The 22,780-nt window shown below is 39.1% G+C and overlaps 1 protein-coding gene across 7 annotated transcripts in view; it reads right to left on the minus strand.

Annotated features, from left to right (window-relative positions):
* Nucleotides 1-1,577: 1,577 nt before the first annotated feature.
* Nucleotides 1,578-22,780, minus strand: part of scara5 (scavenger receptor class A, member 5 (putative)) — a 76,843-nt gene continuing 55,640 nt past the window's right edge. For all 7 annotated transcript variants that reach the window (XM_072555310.1, XM_072555322.1, XM_072555315.1 and 4 more), the window contains one exon: nt 1,578-7,233. In XM_072555310.1, the coding sequence (XP_072411411.1) occupies nt 7,097-7,233 (137 nt within the window). In that variant the 3' untranslated portion in view covers nt 1,578-7,096. The remainder of the gene's footprint in view (nt 7,234-22,780) is intronic.

The following is a 22,780-nucleotide window of genomic DNA, read 5'->3' on the forward strand; positions in this document are numbered from 1 at the left end:
AGGAGGGAATGATTTACCACTAGGCTGTCCAAACTAAACAGTATCAGAGTCCCCAGGATCCTGCTTACAAATTGGTTTTCCATTTTAAAAGCTGATGAGGGTACTGGTTCCACAAGGGAGTTCAGTCAGAGCCATGTTGATGTGGTGTACGGTAACTTCCAGAATGCTTTTGATACAATGCCACATAACAGATGTTTGAGGAAAATTTTAGGCCAGTAACAAAATGGATACAAAATTGTATGAGCGATAGGAGACAGAGAGTAATGGTCAATGGTTATTTTTCAGGTTGGAGGAAGGCTTGTGATGGAGTTCCCCAGGGCCAGTATTAGGACTCTTGCTTTTCCTGCTATATATTAGTGATCTAATTCTTGATGTACAGGAGACAATTTCAAAGTTTGCGGATGACATGAAACTTTGAAGAATTGTAAAGATTGATTAGACCTCCAGAAGGACGTAGATAAGTTGGCAGAATGGTTGGATAGGAGGCAGATAAGTGGGTGAATAAATGGCGCTGAGTGCACGAGAAGATCAGCCGTAATCTTATTGCATGACAGACCAGGCTCGATGGGCCAGATGACCTACTACTGCTCTTGGTTCTTATGTGCTTAGATGCGGTTCAAGGAAGGGGTGTGAAACAATACAAATCAGAGGGTACAATTCTAAAGAGGGTGCAGGAGCAGATGGCCTGAGTGTAAATGTGTAAAGATTATTGAAGGCAGTAAAATAGATCATAAAGCAGATAGTGTCCTAGGCTTTATTAATAGGGGAAGAGAGTACAGTAGCAAGGAGGTGATATTGAGGTGTAAGATACATTTAACCCTCAGCTAGAGTACTGTAAACAGTTCTTCCATTTTAATGGGAAGGGTGGGAGCACACTGGGAAGAGTGCAGAAGCAATTTAGAAGAATACCTTTATTCTATAAGGTATTTATAAAGGTAGATCAAAGAAGTTGGGGCTGTTCTCTTTAGAGAGAAGGTCATGAGGAGATCTGATAGAAGATTTCAGAATCATGAGCATGCTGAATAGAATGCATAGGGATAAACTGTCCATTCATTAAAGGAATCAAGAACAAGACAGCACAGATTTAAAGTGATTTACAATAGGAGCAAATGTGATATTCACACAGAGAAAAAAAAATTCACACATGTAGTTAGGGTATGAAACGTATTGCCTAGAAAGGTGTTCAGTTCAGATCAACACAGGTTGTTGAGGCATTCAAGACAGTATTAGAAGATTAGGAGAAAGTGAGGACTGCAGATGCTGGAGATCAAAGCTGAAAAATATGTTGCTGGAAAAGCGCAGCAGGTTTTCAAGGAGCAGGAGAATCGACGTTTCGGGCATAAGCCCTTCTTCAGGAATTTCGACGTTTCGGGCATAAGCCCTTCTTCAGGAATATTCCTGAAGAAGGCCTTATGCCCGAAACGTCAATACTCCTGCTCCTTGGATGCTGCCTGACCTGCTGTGCTTTTCCAGCAACGCATTTTTCAGCATAAGATGATTATTTGGATAGAAATAAAGTTTGACGATATGATGAAAAAGCAGGAGATTGGCAATAGGTAGAATTAGAATTAGCTTTATTATCACATATACTCACAAGTTTACAGGTCGTCACTTACAATGCCATCCGAGTTACCAACTTACAGATTCTTAAGAACAAAGTCTTAGGGAAAAAAATTTGAAAAATAAAGCAATTTAAAATTCCAGCAATTAATTAGAAAAATAGAGAATTAAGTGTTCAGAATAATAGTTCATCTAACCCAGACTGGACTGAACCGGGAATCTGATGCTACCTGAGGAAGGGAGGTAGAAAGAAATAGAAAGAAAATGCAAAAAAGAGAGAGAGAAAAATAAAAGAAACAGACAGAGCAGATGGGTTCTGGCTTCGGAGTCTTACTCTACCGCCATCTTGTAAGCAACTTTCAGGTAATGATGCTCATTTGAACAGCCAGTGCAGGAACACTAGGCCAAATGGCCTCCTTCTGTGCCATAACACTTCTGTCATTCTGTGATTACCTTGTTTTCACATTAAAAGAAGTGGAGGACTATCAAAATTATTATCAGTTTTTATTTTGTATAACCTGAGGTAAGTTTTCAAGTGAGTTCTTGATCTGTAAACTGAGATTGGAAAAAAAATCAATGCTACAGAGGGAGGAACAGCAGAGTACTAAGATGTTGCCACTGCCCAGATACAAAAACTGACTAAAGTATGAAAAATAAATCAGAAGTGGAAATTAATCAAAATCTTCACAATTAAACAGGTATGACTTTCATATACAGCATTATTTTGTCAGAAAGTGGCCATTTTAATGTGTGAAGCTCTGAAAATTGTTCACAAGTTCTAAAAGTCAATAGGCAAGTGCTTTCATCACTATTATTACTGAATTGAACTCAGTGCTACAGTAAAATAGTTATCATAAACCCCTATCGTATCTGTCAAGGTAAGACAGGTAGAGAAAGTTTACCTTAATATGTAAAGCACTTTCACTGTATTTTGCATTGGTTTAATACCAATTTCCCAATTGCAATATTAACATGTAATCTTATTTGCATATAAATACATGTGTGTAGGGAACAAAAATTGCCTTAAATTCAAAGTGTTGGAGACAAGTAAATAGGCGAAAAGAAAAGCAGAGAAATAAAACTGGCTTCTGGCATATATTAAGAAACATGTTAACTCATCAGATATCTTTGCTATTGTGGGGAGGGCATGGTATAAAGAAGTGGCAAACAAAAGGTAAAAGACCTGGAGATGCATGTGTTTGCACATAAGTGATCATGGCACTCGGTTGTCTCTTTGCTAGCACATAAATTTGAAGCGGTGTTGTTGTCAGGTGAATTTCCTCTGTCCCACATATGGCACTATCCTTGTTTTCAAATCTTTTGAAGGCTTTGCCCCTCTCTAACTCTGTAATGTTTTGTAGCTTGACAACACTCTCCCACATCCCAATCATTGGATTTCTCAAACTCTGTTCTATTTACATTCCTGATTTTAACTATTTCCACAATTAGCAGGCGTATTTTCAGCTGCATGGCTCCTAAGGTCTGAAATTCCATTCTTATATCTTCACATCTGTACCTAACTTCCTTCTTTTAAGCTTCTCCTTAAAACCTACCTCGTTTGCCGAGCCTTTAAATCATCTTGCTGAATATCTCTTTGTGTAGTTTAGGGTCAAACATTGTTATGTAACACACCTATAAAGCATGTTATGCTGTTTAATTATTGTGAAGGTGCTACATAAAATAAACTTGTTGTTCTCTCATTGTTGGACCAAAATCCTGCAGATGCCTAACTAAAAATACTCTGGAACTACCTTTTCCACATGGTTCAAGTGGACAGCACGCCATCACCTCCTCCAGCAAAATTGATGGTAGTTATTAACAGTAACACCCATATCATATGAATGAATATTAAAGAAAAAGAACTGTGGAGAAGCAAGGAGATCAAGTATCAGTGTATACCAGTCACTAAGCTAATGGGCAGACCCAGAAATTGACCTTTCTGCCTACCTGGCCCCACTTCGTACAGAGGATTTGTCCTGAGACCCTTCTGGTCCCCTGTGGTAACGTCATCCTTTTCTTCCCAACGCCCCCCCCCCCATTCCTCATCCACATTTAACCAGGGAAATTAAGAATGGTATCAAATTGAAAGAAAAACAATGCAATGCATCAAGGATTAGTGGTAAGACACAGGATTCGGTAAATTTTAAAAACCAACAAAAGATAACCAAAAAGTAATAAAGAGGAAGGAATAACATTTCGAGGGTCAATTTGCAAATATTATCAAGATACTCAGCAGGAGCTTCTTTACACATAAAAGAAGAGAGCAACCAAAGTTACACTAGGCTCTTCGAGAAGGCAACATATAAAATTGGTGCAGGTGCAGGTCAGTTAACTCTTCATGCTTGCTCTACCATTACCCAACAAAACCAAAGAAATAATAATTGAGAACCAGGAAATGGCAGAGGAGTAGAATATATGCATTGCATCAATCTTCACTGTATAAGATACTATTAGTATTTCAAAATTATAAATAATCAAAGGGTAAAAGGAAGAGAGGAAACAAATACAATAACTATCACAAGAGAAAAGGGACTAGGGAAATTAATGGGGCTAAGGACTGGTAAGTCCTCTGGACTGGATGGGATGCATTCTTGAATATTAAAGGAAGTAGCTGCAGAGATAGTGGATGCACTGGTAGAAATCCTCCAAGAGTCCTTGGACTCTGCATTCCGGAAGATTAGAAAACTGCCAATGTAACTTAAAAAGACGAGACAAAATCAAGAATTATAGGTCAGTTAACTTAATGTCTGTCATGGGAAATTGTTAGATTCTGTCATTAACAATAAAATAGAAACATCCTAAAACACATAATATGATCAAGCTGAGACAGCATGGCTTCATGTAGAGGAATTAGGCCTGACAAATTTATTAGAATTTTTTGAGGAGCTAACAATTATGATAGATAAAGAAGAAATAATATACTTGCATTTTCAGAAGGCAGTTGATAAGATACCATGCTTTAGACAATTTAATAAGACAAAAGTCAATGGTGTTAGAGGAAGTACATTAAGATAGATAGATAGACTGACAGACTAATTAGTAGAAGACAGAGAGTTAGGATAAGGGGGGGCATTTTCAGGATGGCAAGATGCAACTCGAAGAGTGTCTTAGGGGTAAGTGCTGGAACCACAATTATATGCAATATATATTAATGATTTACTCAAAAAAAAAAGAATATAAACAATAGTCAACTTTGCGGGTTATACAAAAATAGGTTTGAAAACAAATGTTAAGTATGATAGAAAGAGTCCCAGGAGGGATATGTGCAGGTTAAGGACATGGTCAAAAATTTAATGGATGGAACATAACGTATGAAAATGTGAAGTTATACACTTTGGCAGGAAGAGTAGAGGAACGAAATATTTTTTTTAAATGGAGAACGCCTGCAAAAAGGTACAGCACAGAAGGATTTACAAGTCTTCATGCAGAAAAGCTAGCATATAAATTCAGCAAGAATGTCTGCCTTTATTTCAAAGGGAATGGAGTATAAAAGTAGGGAAGTCTTGCTGAAATTATATGAGGCATTAATCAGATCATAGCTGAAATACTGTGAACAGTTTTGGGCCCTTTATTGAAGGAAAAATATACTGTCATTAGAGACAGCCCAGAGAAGGTTAACTAGGCCAATCCTAGATATGGATGGATTGTTTTATGAAGATAGAGCTTCAGGTTGCTCCATTTGAAGCTTCCTATCTTACCTCCAACACTTTCTGTTCCAGTTCCAGCAACTGCTGCTGCAGCATGAAAGCACTTCTCCTTTAAGAGAGTGAGTTGCCTTTATCACACGTTCCTAAATTCTCTGTTAAGTTGCAGTCAGTCAGAAGCATGTTTTGAATGGGCTGCACAGCATAATCATTGAGGTGAACAAGTCTTCTGAAGCTTATGTGCTGTCTGTCTCAACTTGTCCAAACTCAGGATAATTATGCTTCACGATCATAGCATCTGAACATGAGACTGATAATTTTTTTAATCCAAATTATTTTTACTGATAGGAGAATCCAGAACAAAAGTGAATAACCTTAAAATTAAAGCCAAACAATTCTTTAATGTAATCAGAGAGAACTTCATGAGGAAACTAGTAGCAATCTCCCATAAGTCTGTGGATCTTGTGTCAATTAAGCTTTCAAAGATTGAGATAATATTTGTTTCTTAGAATTAACAGAAATATAGTTCTGGACTTTGCATTGTCCTACCAGTGTAAAGATTGTTGAAAGATGTTTAAAGATTGCCAGCCTGCCCACTGCAACCCAATTGTCCCTGCCCCTCCTGTGGTTTTAGCAGTGGAGGGAGAGGCATTCAGCAGCCAGCTGTGCAGCTGATTAGGACCCTTAAATGATGAGATTACAAACAACAAGAGAGGCCACCTCATCCTAAACTCGTAGGTTTCCCTGTATAGGTCGGGATGGACAGGGGAAGGGCACCATCTAACATGCCCCTGGGTCCATAGAATGGCTCCTAATGTGTTACCACTGTCCATCACTTTATGGCCTCTCATACTGCAAGTGCCACAACCAGTTGTGAGAGCCAATGATCCACCACTGAATGACTCTTGATCATGAATGAAGCATTGAGAATGACCTCTGTGCCTGGTGCCCCTGCTAGTCATGGAAGACATTTGGCATCTGATTAGCTGGCTGCATTTTAAGTGGAACTTCATATCTCTGAAGCATGGAAACTCCACTGACAGTCTATTTCAAGCCAATTGACTGTTAACTCGCTGCAGGCCAGCTGTTTTACACCTGGGCTTCTAACTTGGCATCTTGTAAAATCCATTCCCTGGAATAAAGGCAGATAATTATGATTGCTGTGCAGATCAGCTGTGTTCCAGTTGAATGGTGGTAGAATCTTGAGGGGTCAATAACTTAGTCTGCAATCCTATGTCCTATGTTCTAATACCCTTTAGTTAGAACCATGCTATGTGAGAAGCAACCAGCACAATTCAGTTCATTCCTTTGCTGTAATTTATGTTGCAGGATTTGGATATTGCAGCACTGCATCACTCAAAGTGGTTAATCCTTAGACAAAATTGCAATGAGCTCTGGGTAAGGATATAATTCTTATGTCAACCCTGTTAATGAATGGAATATTTGAGATGCCATCTTGGAAAAATAAATATTTGTATATCAAATGCAGGTTTTGTTTGAACATCTTGCACTGCCACTATACCCCAGAGCATTCTAACATATAGCTAGTAATTCAACACCAACTTAATGGAAGGAACAAATGACAGTAATAACGTTTTCTTCTCTTGCTGCTTTTCAAAGTCATGCCAGTAACAAGTACACTTTGGGTCCATATTCTTCAGTGCAAAGAATTGTGATTATCAAACAATATAGCTATTTATAATAATGGTCTTTTTCACACATAATATTTCTTGAATATAACTGCTTTTCATAGATATTGTGAAATAAATGATTAAATTATGAAAAATGGGTTTACTTTTAACAGGGTTTTTAACAATAAAAGAGAAACCAAAGCAGAAACAAATACCATTTAAAATGAAAATGTTTAAATGATCAATGATTCCCTTTCCAAATCAGTCAATCTTGCAGACTACTCCTGCATCCTCTGCATGCCCACAGTTAGTTTTTCCCCATCCTGAGAATTTGCATTGAAGAATCGTTTCCTCAACTCCCGTACAAGCAACGTCATCCATCCAGATATGACCAGTACCTGTAAACAATCAACACAATCCTCTTAATCAACCTGTTTTCATTTAAAATACTTAAAGTAAAAATTCTCTTTGCAGACCTAAAGTAAATCAAAATGACTTGATATTTGAAGATGAACAACTTTGATGATGAAATTATATCTTTCAAATTTATTTTAAATTTACTGCCTGTATTCAGGTTTGTTATCCGTTGATGTGTCCATAACATTTAATGTGATTGTTTCTGATTCAAACTGTTGATCGTTGCCTGGAACAGCAAATATAACTTTGTGTGCCAGTTTTCAGATACTAGCACATTTGTCCAGAATATGATAAACACTGAAGTGAATTTGTTGAAAGTTGTCCAAAATATGCTCCTTTTAGCATTTTAAGAAATGGCAAATTTTGTGCAGTTTCTGTCATATCAGCTTTGATTAGATTTCAGAACTTCATGCTTTCTGGTGAGCATCCTTGATTATTTTTTGGAAAGTGAAATGGGCTGACAAGAACAATGTTGTGAGTTGAGTGCATATGAAAGAAGAGCTTAAAAGTATATGATTAGAACTGGGTTTAGTTAATTGAATTGAGATGACAGTGAACCCAAAAGTAGATCAAAACCAAACATTTGTATTTCTCTACATTTTGCATATAATCTTGCAGTGTTTTTAAGAGCATTTAAAAATGACTTTTAAGTGTTTGCATCAATTTTAAAGGGATCAATTGTAATTTCTTTGATCATGAGAAACCCTTGACTGAGAAGTAGTTCCAAGATAATGGAAGTAACATACAGGTCAATATTGCCAAATACAAAAAAAATTGCAGCACAGGACACATTTACTAGGAGCTTTACATGAAGATTAGATTCCATACAGTGTGGAAACAGGCCCTTCGGCCTAACCAGTCCACACTGACCCTCTGAAGAGTAACCCACCCAGTCCCATCTCCCTCTGACTAATGCATATAACACTATGGGCAATTTAGCATGGCCAATTCACCTGACCTGCACATCTTTGGATTGTAGGAGGAAACCATAGCACATCCACGCAGACACAGGGAGAATGTACAAACTCCACACAGACAGTCGCCCAAGGCTGGAATCAAACCTGGGACCCTGGTGCTGTGAGGCAACTGTGCTAACCACTGAACCACTTTGCCACCATCCCCCCCCCCCCCCCCACCCCCCCCCAAGAAGCAGGGCAGAAAACTAAATGCAGGTTAGAACCAGGATTGTGAATTAAACAATTTTACTGCTGTTATTTCAGCTTTGCCAGGACTAACCAGATCATTTAACTGGGAGTGTCTGAGGAATCTGTGCCATGAAAACTGGCATGAACCTTAGGATATTCTGCAGGAGTGTGCCATTTTTTGTGCTGACTTTCTTGAGGGACTTTGGATGGAATACAACTATCAATAAAATGCACAATAAAACAATAGTCTGGTCATAAAAGGACTCAGTGAGGATCAATGGTTAACAAATGTGACCATAGAGAATATCCAATCAAAAATTAAGGCATATAAAGTGGTGAAAACTGTTGGTAGGCAAGAGGATTAGAATGTTTTTTTAGAAACCGGCAGCGGATGACTAAAAAGCTAACAAAAAGGGAGAAAATTAATACTGAAAGTAAATTAACAAGAAATTAAAAACAAACAGCAAGACCTTCTAGTAGTGTATAAAAAGAAACAGAACAGATAAAGTGAGTGTTGGAACAAGAAATGGCAGATAAGTTAAATATATATTTTGCATCAGATTTCATGGCAGAAGACACTTTACAATGCTAAAAAGTTATTGCATAAAAAGTTATTGCATCAGATAAGTGATGTGCTATTGAGAGGAAATACTTTATAGCATTCTGTAATACAAGGAACAAGATATTTAGCAAATTAACTGAAATCATGACAGATAAGTTATCAGGACCTTCACCCTCAAAACCCATCCCTCAAACTGAAACAAGGACAGAACCTCCCTATCTTCACCTTCAACCCCACCAACCACTGGATACATCGCATCATCCTCCACCATTTCCACCACCTACAAACAGACCCCACCACCAGTGATATATTTCCATTCCCAACCCTATCTGCGTTCCATAAAGACCATTCCCTCCGTGAATCTCTTGTCAGGTCCACTATCCCAATCAACCCACTCTGCCCTCCCAGCAAGAATTGCAAAACCTGCACCAATACCTCCACCCTCACCTCTGTCTAAGGCCCCAAAGGAGCTTTCCACATCCATCAGAGATTTACCCGCACTTTCAAACATGTCATTTACTGTATCCATTGCTACCGATGCAGTCTCCTCTATATTGGGGAGACAGGACACCTACTTGTGGGATGCTTCACAGAACATCTCCAGGACACACACACAAATCAACCTCACTGCCCCGAGGCTGAACAGTTTAACTCCCCTCCCACTCCCCCAAGGACATGGAGGTCCTGGGTGTCTTCCATTGCCAAACCCTTACCACCCACCACCTCAAGGAAGAATGCCTCTTCTTCTGCCTTGGGACCCTCCAACTCCATGGCATCAATGTGGATTTCACCAGTTTCCTCATTTCCCCTGCCCCCCACCTTATCCGAGATCCAACCTTCCAACTTGGCACCACTTCTTGACCTGTCCATCTTCGTTCCCATCTAGCCGCTCTACCCTCCTCTCCAACCTATCACTTTAACCCCCAACTTCAGCTACCTATCGCACTCTCAGCTACCTACCCTCCCAGCCTCAGCCCCCCACCCCCACCCTACCCCACCTCCTATTTATCTCTCAGCCTCCTTAGCCCACAAGCCTCATTCCTGATGAAGGGCTTATGCCCAAAATGTCAATTCTCCTGCTCCTCGGATGCTGCCTGACTGGCTGTGCTTTTCCAGCACCACATTCTTAACTCTGATCTCCAGCATCTGCATTTGCAGTCCTCACTTTCTTCCATCAGGACCTGATAGTCTGCATTTGTTTTACAGCAAGTGGCTATGGAGATGATGGAGACATTAGTCAAAATATTCCAGTTCTCACTAAATTCTGGGAGGGTTCGAGGTGACTGGAAAACTGCTAATGTGATCCTCCAATCAAGGAGGGCAGGAGACACAAAGCAGGAATATATAAGCCAGTTAACCTCACATCTATCATTGGGAAAATGCTAGAATCCATTATAAAGGTAGAAATAGCAGGACATTTAGAAATGTTTATGCAATCAAACAGTCAATATGGTTTTGTGAAAAAAAATCATGTTTTACAAACTTGCTAAAGTTCTTTGAGGATATAACAAACAAAGTTGATAAAGCCAAATGGGAAAATGTATTGTATTTGGATTTTCAGCAGGCTTTCTTTAAGGTGCCACATAAAAAGTTATTGCATGAGATAGTAGTTCATGATATATGGGGTAATTATTAGCATGGTTTGAGAATTGGCTAAGACATAGATGACAGAAATCAGATTAAGGAATCTTGCAGATTAAATTAGTGGCGTGCCACAAGGATCAGTCCATGGCACTTAATTATTTGCTGCCTATATTACTGACTTGGAGGGGAGGGGGCAGAGTGTAATGTATCCAACTTTGCTGCTGATACAAAAGGAGGTGAGAGGGTATTTTGCAATGAAGGCATAAGGAATCTGCAATGGGATATAAATATACTGAGTGTGTGGGCAAAAACTTGATAGGTGGAGTTTAGCACAGGAAAGTTAAAGTCATGTACTTTGGTAGGAAGAATCAAAGGCAACTATTAGTTAAAGTCTCCAAAAAAGTGTCGCACATATGGATCTGTACATTCTTGTACTTGAAACACTAAAAGTTAGCAAGCAGATGTAGCAAATAATTAGGAAGGCAAAAGGAACTTTTGGCTTTGGAATTTAGAGTTCAAAATAGAGGAATATTGTTACAACTGTATAGGTTGCTAGTGAGTTCACATTTGGTGTACTGTGTTTTGGTTCCCATGCTTAAGAAAGAATATAATGGCACTGGAGATTCACTAAGCGGTTTTCTGAGGTGAAGAGATTGACTTATCAATAACGGATATATTGGCTGGCCTTTTATTTATTAGTGTTTAGAAGGGTAATGGGAGACTCGTGAAAAAAGGTGGGAAGGAATTTCTTCTCAGAGGGTAACAAATGTCTGGCTATGTGTACACAGAGAGTTCTGGGGATTGAATCACTGAAAATATATAATGAGGAGGTAGGTAGATGTTGGAAATAAGGAGGGCTATGATGACTTAGTATGAAAGAGCAGCTGAGGGCTGGGGCAGATCAGCAATGATCTCATTGAATGGCGGGGTAGGCTTGAGAGGTTACATAATGTCATAGAGATGTACAGCATGGAAACAGACTGTCTTGCTTCTATTTTGGTTAATCTGACTGAATGGGCAAATTGATTTGATGGGAAAATGAAATATGCCATGAATCAATTCAATTTTAATTTCAGTTTTTATCCATGAGTTCTATATTTGAAGTCATCTCACTGAAAACTCGTCTGAAGTCACAAGATTGCATTCTTTCCAACTGTCAGATCATAAGGTAGTTCTGAAGTAGAGCAAGGCAGAGCTAAATTTGATGTACTAAGAGTTGGTGTATGGGTGCATGGTTTTAAAATTGGACAATCAATGGTGCCTGCTTTTATGGAGGTGAGCTTGGTGGGCAGGGAGAAGCACTCCTGCTCCTTCTGGCCACCAACAATGTTTCAAAGTCTTTCACAACCCCCCTCAACTGCCAAGATTCCACAGGCACAAGAAACTCAGTTTTCGGGTATTAAAATTTAAATTACAATGCAGTTATTCATCCTCTTTAAAATCTTTCAGTGACTAACCTGTCTCCTTACTGTTGGTTAACTGTCTCAAGATAAATCAATGCTGAGGGAGGATCCCAAGCCAGCATTTACCAGTTTTCTTGCTTTGGAAATACTCTGCTTCAAGCATGGGTAAAGAACACCACCTCCTTCCATTATATTCAGAGGTGAAAGAATTGAAGGTAGGTTATTTTTAAAATTTTGCAGTGCTAAACCACCCTGTGTTGGAGAAAATCAGCAGGTCTGGCAGCATATGTGGAGAGAAATTAGAGTTAAGATTTCAGGTCCAGTGACCTTCTTTAAAACAGAAGAACTGAAAAGGACGAAAGTGAGGAAAGTGAGGCAGCATCCAAGGAGCAGGAGAATCAATGTTTTGGGCAAAAGCCCTTCATCAGAAGAACTGAAAAACCCTGCCCTGGATTAAACCTCAGCGTGGCTTTTTTCTTTTCCAATGTTGAACCTAACTACATTGTGGTCTGTCTTTTATTAATTTGTTTTTTCTAGGCCAGTTGTTCTCCTCAAGTCATTCACCAGCTCTAAATAATTTATTTCCTTTATTGGACTTGAAAGACATTCAGCTAGAAGCAGTCCTGTCTGCAATGTAAAACTCCCACATGAATTACCTTTATCACAGTCAAAATTAAGAAGCTATAATACAACAAAGGAAAAATAAAATGGCATTTGGATTTTTAGCAGACTTTCAATTATCCGGAAGTACCTCAGTAGTTAATTTCTACATCCAACCTTCTTGTTGCCCACTATAAAAAGGCACTGTACTTGTGTGACTCAGTTCATATGGATCCTGTAACCTCCAGTTGATCATCTTTCACTGAGACACTGGGGTGGAAGTTAGCCAACATTGGTCTTTAAACATGGGCACTGTGTGGCCAACTGTGGCCTCCAAATGGCAGTTTAGAAGTGAGTCCATGTTCATATTGGGCAAGGACAAAAAAAAGGTGTTCTTTACCACGCATGAAGTAAATGTTGCAGTTTTGCCAAAAGCAGGAGATCTTCCCTCCAGCATTGATTTACCCTGAGTCTGTCAGTCTGTGCAATCAGAGAAGCAGTCCTGCTGAATACCTAACACCGTATTAAATGACCCTGATGACTGCCACCACTTCAGTCCTTAACTTCCCCTTCGCAACGAGATCTCTGATCCCTGATTTTAAACCTGTACATACCTAAGTGTCCTGCTTTCCATCTACACCTTGTCCCACATCCCATCAGCCCTCTCACCCTTCTATTCTTTCTCCCCAGTGACTCTAGGAATCCGTCTGTTCTTTTCCCTGGACCACCCACTGAACTCTGGCACTACCTTCTTCTGCATCTTGTTCCTGAACTTCCAGGATCCACTAACTTGAGGAAAGCTGCAAAATTAGGCAGCAGCCTGATATTTATTGCAGTTCTCTCCAGTCCCTGAAGTGGGCTGTAGTTCCAGCCATTGAGATTTAGGCAAAAGTATCAAGAACAGCTTGGATCCTGCTATTCTGATCTAACCACCTGACACTCTTTGTCCTTTTTTCACCTAGTCAGGCTGCCTTGAACAAAATGGAAGCAATTTTTAGCCAACAGACATGTTTATTACTTGAAAACGTATCAACACGCACAATTTGGTCCAGACCTGAAAAACAAGGAAGTAAGCACTGGGATTTGAATCGGTAACCAAATGACTCATAGTCAAGAGAACAGCACAGCTAACACTAAACACAGAGTCATTAAGCACTGAGAGCAGGAATTTATTTTGCTGATAGGCAGCCTAGCCTGCGGGCACATGTGGGAAATTGATGGGAAGTTTTGGGACACATGCCCACTATAGCCTGCTGTGTGCTGCTTGGGTGTGAGACCTCCCATCAGCAACGGACAATCATTCTTAATAAGTCATGGCAAAACTAGTAAGATGTTTATGTAGGATGGTTCATGGTGTTTGGAAACATCTTCAAAGTCTCAATTAACTACAAGCATCTGTCTTTAATCACAATTTCTGCAAAAGTCCTGCAGCCAACAAATATGTAGCCTCTCACCCTGACGAAGCCATCTGTGTAACTAATGGATATCATTTTTTTCTAAGGGATGCGCATTGTTTTTGTCAGTTTTAAATTAACTCACTTGTAATATACCTTTTTTTGTTTCAAATAAATGATATTGAGCTAAATATTTGTAACATACACTTAAAAACATTGTTTCCCTCTTTGCAGCATATTCTAATTGATAGCAAATGTAAAAACAAATGTTGCAGAACAGGTTTTTCTTTGCAAATACAATTTGTTCTTTATGTAGAAGAAATACATTAATAATTTTCTTTCATCCAACTAAGAGTTATGTGCTAAATAACTCATCACATTTGCCCACATGGGTTACATTTACGAAAAAAACAGAAGATATGAGCTATAAACATTCATAGCAATTAATTGCATCCAAATCCTTTTATTTTAATGCCAAGTTCTCTTCTGCAAGATGTGTAAACAAGCAAAGTTGATCACCAGTCAGGCACTAATTTAACACATTTTTCTTCTTTCAGGTTTCCTTTCATTTAATGCAGGCAATGGATGAGTACTTAGAACACAGAACATAGAACATAGAACATTACAGAACATAGAGCATTACAGCCCTCAATGTTGCGCCGACCAGTCATACCAATCTGAACCCATCTAACCTACACTATTCCATGTACGTCCATGTGCTTGTCCAATGACGACTTAAATGTACTTAAAGTTGGCAAATCTAATACCGTTGCAGGCAAAGCATTCCATACCCTGACTACTCTCTGAGTAAAGAAACTACCTCTGACAGCTGTCCTATATCTATTACCCCTCAATTTAAAGCTTTGTCCCCTCATGCTCGCTGTCACCATACTTGGAAAAAGGCTCTCCTTGTCCACCCTATCTAACCCTCTGATTATCTTATATGTCTCTATTAAGTCATCTCTCAACCTTCTTCTCTCTAACAAAAACAGCCTCAAGTCCCTCAGCCTTTCCTCATACCAGGCAACATCCTAGTAAATCTCCTCTGCACCCTGTCCAAAGCTTCCACATCCTTCTTATAATGCGGTGACCAGAACTGTGCACAATGCTCCAAGTGCGGCCACACCAGAGTTTTGTACAGCTGCAGCATAACCTCATGGTTCCGGAACTCGATCCCTCTATTAATAAAAACTAAAACACTGTATTCCTTCTTAACAACCCTGTCAACCTGGGTGGCAACTTTCAAGGATCTGTGTACATGGACACCGAGATCTCTCTGCTCATCTGCACTACCAAGAATCTTACCATTAGCCCAGTACTTTGCATTCCGGTTACTCCGACCAAAGTGAATCACGTCACACTTGTCCGCATTAAACTCCATTTGCCACCTCTCAACCCAGCTCTGCAGCTTATCTATGTCTCTCTGTAACTTACAACATCCTTTGTCACTATCCACAACTCCACCGACCTTAGTGTGGTCTGCAAATTTACTAACCCACCCTTCTACGCCCTCATCCAGGTCGTTTATAAAAGTAACAAACAGCAGTGGACCCAACACTGACCCTTGCGGTACACCACTAGTAACTGGACTCCAGGATGAACATTTCCCACTGTTCATCACCCTCTGTCTTCTTTCAGCAAGCTAATTACTGATCTAAACTGCTATATCGCCCACAATCCCATTCCTCCACATTTTGTACAATAGCCTACTGGGGGGGATCCTTATCGAACACCTTGCTGAAATCCATATACACCACATCAACCAGTTTACTCTCATCTACCTGTTTGGTCACCTTCTCAAAGAACTCAATAAGGTTTGTGAGACACGACCTACCCTTCACAAAACCATGCTGACTATCCCTAATCAAATTATTATTTTCTAGATGATTATAAATTCCTTGAATAAGCTCCACATTTCTAAGCTAGTTCTATCAGAACTGGATAGCAATCTCTGAAAATATTTAATCACTAATTGACAGTCTTTTTCACGTGTTGTTTCTATGACATGGACTGACTGAAAATTGCTGCTCAAAAATGCCTTGCAACTCAGTATTTCTCCTTGGTAAAGAACTGAAATATTAGTGTGTGGAGTTAGAGCATCTGTATGAATATTGCATTTCAAGGATACCATGTGAGCAAAAATGAATGATGATAGTTAAGTTTTTTTGTGTTCCAGATCTGGAAGTCCTTATAATGCAAATTCTTAAACTGTAGATTAATTAAATTGCAATCCCTCGCTGGCCAAAATTGGAAATTTGGCTGCAATCCATACTTTTCTGTGAATTAAAATTTATAAAATTTCTGATATGCAACTGGAATGTGAGTTCATAAATGACCTACAACCTGTACCCCTGTAACATATTGCATGTTTATATCTCTTGGGATTATTTTTAGCTTCCCAGTGTTATTGTTAACAGAATCATTGAATTATATTGCTGTAGAAAGCTAAAGTACATTTGGAGTGATTCTGGAAGAAACAATTGATGCAGCATTATCTTTTATGTAAGTTGAGTTCTGATACAATAGATTAAAATATTTAAATGAAGTTTATCATTAAGCCATTTTGAATCAAGAAGAAAATACCACACATTTGCAGTTAAGATGCAGAAACTGGCTTAGTACAAAAGCTTAAACTGGCATATCTCCCTCTTTACTATTACCATCAGGTCAGATTATTGACCCTGGTTAAATGAAGGGGGCAGGAGGCTGTGCCTGTTTAAAAAAGGTGTAAACATGAGAAGCTACAACACAGAACTACTTACATACAACATGAGACAGACAGACTTAAGCAAGTACCCATAGATCAGATCAAACTTTTGCAGTATCCAGTCGTGAATGGTCATGGATAATTAAACAACTAAGTCTAACCCTATTGAGGAAGCTCCACAAATAGATAGACTTGATGGCAAGGTTGCATCACGTGGAATCCAGAGGTAGCTAGCCATTTCAATACAAAATTTTACTTGAAAGGTTGGAAACAGAGAGTGATGGTGGAGGGTTGTTTTTCAGAACAGAGGCCTGTGACCACTGGTGTGCCGCAAAGATCGGTGCTGGATCCACTGCCTTTCATCATTTATATAAATGATTTGGACATGAATATAGGAGGAACGGTTAGTAAGTTTGCAGATTACACCAAAATTAGTGGTGTAGTGGACAGTGAAGAAGGTTATCTCAGCGTACAACAGGATCTCGATCAGATGGGCTGAGGAGTGACAGATGAAATTTAATGTAGGTAAATATGAGATGTTGCATTTTGTCAAGGCAAATCAGAACTAGACTTATACATGTAATGGTAGGATCTTGGGAGTGATGCCGAACAAAAGCAACATTCTTGAGTTGCAGTTTCATAGTTCCTTGAATGTGGGGTCACAGGTAGACAAGGAAGTGAAAAAGGTGTTTGATATACTTGCCTTTATTGGTCAGTACATTGAGCATAGGAGTTGGGATGTCATTTTGCAGCTGTACAGCATATTGGTTAGGCCACGTTTGGAATACTACATGCAATTCTGGTATCACTCTTATAAGGAAGATGTTGTTAAACTTGAAAGGGTTCAGAAAAGATTGACAAGAATGTTGCTGGGGTTAGAGGGTTTGAGTTATAGGGAGAGGTTGAATAGGCTGGGGCTATTGTCTGTTGAGTATCAGAATTTGAGGGGTGAACTTGAGAGGTTTACAACATCGTGAGGGGAATGGATAGTGTAAAATAGTCAAGGTCTTTTTCACAGGGTAAGCGGTCCAAAACTAGAGGGCATAGGTTTAAGGTGAGAGGGGAAAAATATAAGAAACGTTGACCTAAGAGACAACATTTTCATGCAGAGGGTGGTGCAGGTATGAAATGAGCTACCAGGAGAAATGGTGGAGGCTGGTATAATTACAACTCTTAAAAGGCATCTGGATGGATACATGAATAGGCAGGGTTTAGAGGGATGTGGGCCAAATGCTGGAAAATGGGACTAGATTAATTTAGAATATCTGGTCGGCATGGACGAGTTGGACCAAACGGTCTATTTCTGTGCTGCGCAACTCTATGACTATGGCTTTATTACTATCCTCAACCACATCAGTGAAAAAGACAAGGTCTAAGTACCAACCTAGGAAGATCCAATGGCAAAAACAATCAAGGCAGTGGGTATGTTCACTGCTACAAGTAACGTTATAGTCCTCATTGAAATGGGCTAAAACTCAACAGTTGTCATAATTGCTCCTTAACTTCCATTGACAGATGAATACAGCCGTATGCAGCATCAATGAACAGGAAAATCACTGCAAGAATTTTAGATATGTATGTTCTACCAAGTGTGTATCACTGAGTTGAAAACAAATGTCTTTTGTGATGTATTCCTCTAAGCTTTTTCTGATCAAGCCTCTTTCATTTCTTTATCTTCTCAACAATACAGGAAGAGAATATTTCCCATTCAGAAATCCTTCTTAGAATCCCTACTGTGTGGAAGCAGGCTATTCAGCCCATCGAGTCCACATCAACACTCCAAAGAGCATCCCACTCAGAACAATTCTCTCCCTATAACCTTGCATTTCTCATGGTCAATCCACCCAATCCACATGTTCCTGGACACTCTGGGCAATTTAGTATGGCCAATCCACCTAACCTGCACATCTTTGGATTGTGGGCGGAAACCTACACAGACATGGGGAGAAAGTAAGTTGGAACGGGTGACAATGGAAAAGCACAGAGGGTCAGGCAGCATCGGAGGAAAAGGAGAGTCGACATTTTGGCCTGAAACGTCGACTCTTCTGCTCCTCCGATGCTACCTGACTAGCTGTGCTTTTCCAGCGACACCTCTTTTCAACTCTCCAGCATCTACAGTCCTCACTTTCTCCACAGGGAGAAAGTGCAAACTCCACACAGACAGTCACTGAGGCTGAAATTGAACCCAGATTCCTGATGCCGAGAGGCAGCAGTGCTAACCACTTTGCTACCCAAATTTTTTACAGTGCAAAGGTTAATTTGTTCAATATTTATCTTATAATGTCAGAAAACCTCTTCCATGAAGTGGCACTGAGCAAAATTCCAAAAGTCACTGTCCTGGGAATGTCAGAGAAAGATGCTTTTAGGCGAAATATAAGCTCCTTCTTGTATTTATTATCCAATCGTTCTGCAATGCTCATTCTGATACTTACATTTTTAAAAATTGAATTTCAGACATTTATTTGGAAAAATTAAAGCAAGATTTTGGCCATGCCCAAACATTGCTCCTTCTCCCCAATATGCATGGACTGGACCAGGTTAAAAAGAGGCAATTGTGAAAACTAGTGGTTTTTGGAATTAAGACATCTGATCAATTTCTGAATGCTTGATTGTGATCCAGATTTTTACACCTCAAACCTCCCAAAAGGGGTTGATATTTCAAAGGTAGAATCCTGTCCAACATTTTTAATGCTTGCAATAACATTGAAAACTCAAAAGTGAATTCCAGCCATGTGCAACAAACACACTACACTCATTACAGGCAAAGTTAAAAGGAGCCCATATGTCAGGAATCACAATGAGCTCCTGCCTCTGAAATTAAATATTAGAATAACATACTGCAGCTTTTTTCTGTTAGGAAAACATACTGTGCCTATTTCCTTCTGCGTGCAAAAGAAAATCAGGAATAATTCTTAAATCAGTCCTGCCAACTGAAGTACAGAAATACTAAACATCAAAAGTGCACTCGTGTTTAACATGTAAACAATAATATGATGATTTAAATCCTCCCTTGACTATTTGCTCACCAGGTCCTGTAAGCTCAATACACTAGTAACTTTTCAGTCATTTTTGAAGTTGACTTCTCACCTACATAGGAGTCTGTCATGAAGCAGGAACTTTGAGGCATTTTTAAACATCTGAAGCTGTATATCTGGATCAAATTGATACAAAATTATCACACATGTTTTCCTAATGCTTTGTCTGATCCATTAGTTTATTAATTGCTGTATTTTTTCAGAAAAAGTAACTTAGTAAATATTGAATTAAAATGTCAAATGTGTACTCCAGTTTGTAAAGGTCAAAAAAAAAGCAAATTAATTGCTGATTTCAGTTTAGTATGTAAAATGTTGTAAAGAATTTTTTAGGCTCTCTTCAGTTTCCTTTTACTTAACTAGATCCTGGAAAATTATTAACTTATTTTGTATTATTTTTGTTTTAGAACCTAGTGGTCAGAGTATTTAATTCACACCATGTAGTGATGTTAGAATACCTGCTAATGTATCATTAATACTTCCATGCCACCTGTTTTGATATGGAAATGGATATTAATATCAAAAATCTACTCAGGTATTGATCTGGTGACATTATTGGTTCAACTGATCAATTGACTATTTGTAATTGTACATTTAATTGAAGCTCCGCATGAAATGAACTTCGAGAATTTTAATATTGAACTTAGCAGACATATGCCCAAAGCCCATTATTGCCACTAATTTCGACACAGTTGTGAGGATTAATTATGTGGTTTTTTTCCCCTCAGTAATTAAGACATGGACTTTGACTATTTTCTTATTCTGACTGCAGTTTATATGTAGACAGAAGATAACCCCCACCCTCCTCTAGCTTATCTCTCCACGCTTCAGACTCTCTGCCTTTATTCCTGATGAAGGGCTTTTGCCCGAAACGTCGATTTCGCTGCTCCTTGGATGCTGCCTGAACTGCTGTGCTCTTCCAGCACCACTAATCCAGAAGATAAGTTCTGACAAAAGTGGTCTCTGAGGATGGGTCCTTTTAGTTACCAGGCTGGAATTTGCCCAGCCTGAAATGAAAGGGAACAGAGATTAGTGGCAAACAAACGAGCCAATCAAGGACGTCCTCACCTGTGTTTCCATCAGGTATCATTTTCATGAGAACAAGGGAAGGTCCAAGTCCTCTGTGGTTCTACTCCTTTGAACAAGCTCGTAACCTTATCGTGGGGTGACTTGTAGCAACAAGTCTGAGTTCCAGAAACTCTCGAGTTTTCTACCAGTTATGTGGAAGCAAGAACAATGGTGATGGAAGCCAAAAGACTTTGAAAAGGCAAGTAAAATGGTTGCGACTATTTCATGTTTCACATAAAATTACACGTTTTTTTTAATTGAATCATGATGGTGCTGTGAGTGGAAGATTTCACAACCAAGGTATTTTCCAAATGTTATGCTGCTATTGTTGAATGTTCTTGTAGGTTGAATGATGTGGTGTGTAACAAGGAGAACAATTAGCTGCTAACAATGAACAATAAGCTTGTTGCTGCACCTCTATTTGGACAGTTGAAGAGTAATGCCTGAACATTTGCTTAACCATCCTCTGATGTGGAAATATGAATAGCTGCAGTCTAGCAATTCTTTTCTCATGGAAGAAGTGAACATTAAACCAGATTCTTTCTGTTAGCTATTTTGCTATCTGCCAACCGACAAGCTGCCAAATAAAAGATTGTAAACAGTCAGAATGGTCTTTTCACACATCTAACCAAATTGGTGCCAGTTACAAGAGATCTTCCATATTTGCTTTTAGAAACAAGTTTAGTTCACAAGTCTGCACAATAATTTCTTTTTCTGAGGTTTGATGATTGTGGCCTTAAGCATTATAGGTGTAAATGATACTTACATGTAATGTAGGAATTGATGTGGAGCTTTTAATCTGCCTGTTTTAGAGTCAGCCCACCTCCTATCTCTTATCTGCTGACAAAGGCAACAGACTCTTCTTCTGGCCAACTAAAACCACCATTCTGGGAAAATCCACTTCCTTGTAGGTTGGTGGTGGAGGTGGAATTGGTCCTACCTCCTGACTCCATCTACAATGGGATAATCTGCCCCTAGGTACCTGGGAAAAGAGGGTGTTGTTGACTGCTTCAACATTTTTCCTTCTTTGTTCTGTTGGGGTACTACATGGTGATCAGGTCAGATAAGAGATTAACATTCTTCACCAGCAGGGTGGTTGTTAAGCTCAGGAAGTCTGCACATTGCCACTCTTAATCTGTATTCTGCAATTTACTCATCACAAATGATGAATTTTACCTGTTGTCTGTTTATAAACGTGTGTAACTTTGAAATGTTTAAGTATGTAAAGCTATTCAATCTGTTAAAAATCACACAACAATCAGGTTATAGTCCAACAGGTTTATTTGGAAGCACTAGCTTTCAAAGCACTGCTCCTTCATCTGATGGTTGTCAACACGATAATTTTCATAGGATTGTGTTAAATTTAGAAGGGAAAGACTAAGGCAGTAGGACTAACTGGTGGCTCTTTCAGTGAGCTGAGCCAGGCATAATTGGTCCCTATAGCTTGCTTTGGTTTTGGCAGACTAACCAGTAGAAGCCTGCGGTTGGAGTAGTTTGCTGCTAACAACTGAGTCTTACCAAAGAGACTCCTATCTTAAATGGGATGGAGTTTATTGCATAGTAATCAAATGCAAATTACTTGAATAAAATAAACTTTTTCATGGAGACTGTGAAGGGACCTGAGGGTACCTTCGCTCCAAAAATTCCATAATGTTCTGCCTTGCTTCGATCCAAGCCTGCATGGAACTTTTAATAAGATTGGATGGAGCTTAATGCAGTCTCCAACATTAACCCTGTCAGAACCATTACCTTATTATACAATACTTTTGTAACTATATATTTCCATGACTAAAAGATTCCATTCTGCCTAAAATCTATTGAAAAATTGAAAATGATCAGAAATAAATAATTTTTCTTAAAGTCAAGTAACATATGGTTAATCTTTCTCAACGTTTTAATGCATCGGCATCCCAAAACATTTAACTCTGTAGATTAGAAATTTGTTTGCAACAAATCCTTTTTACACAGAGTGTGTTTTGTTCTGCCTCCTTACTTAAATGATTGGAGCTTGTGGCTCACTGTGACCAGAATAC

Source organism: Chiloscyllium punctatum, chromosome 3 (assembly GCF_047496795.1).
Source record: "Chiloscyllium punctatum isolate Juve2018m chromosome 3, sChiPun1.3, whole genome shotgun sequence".
Lineage (NCBI taxonomy): Eukaryota > Metazoa > Chordata > Chondrichthyes > Orectolobiformes > Hemiscylliidae > Chiloscyllium > Chiloscyllium punctatum.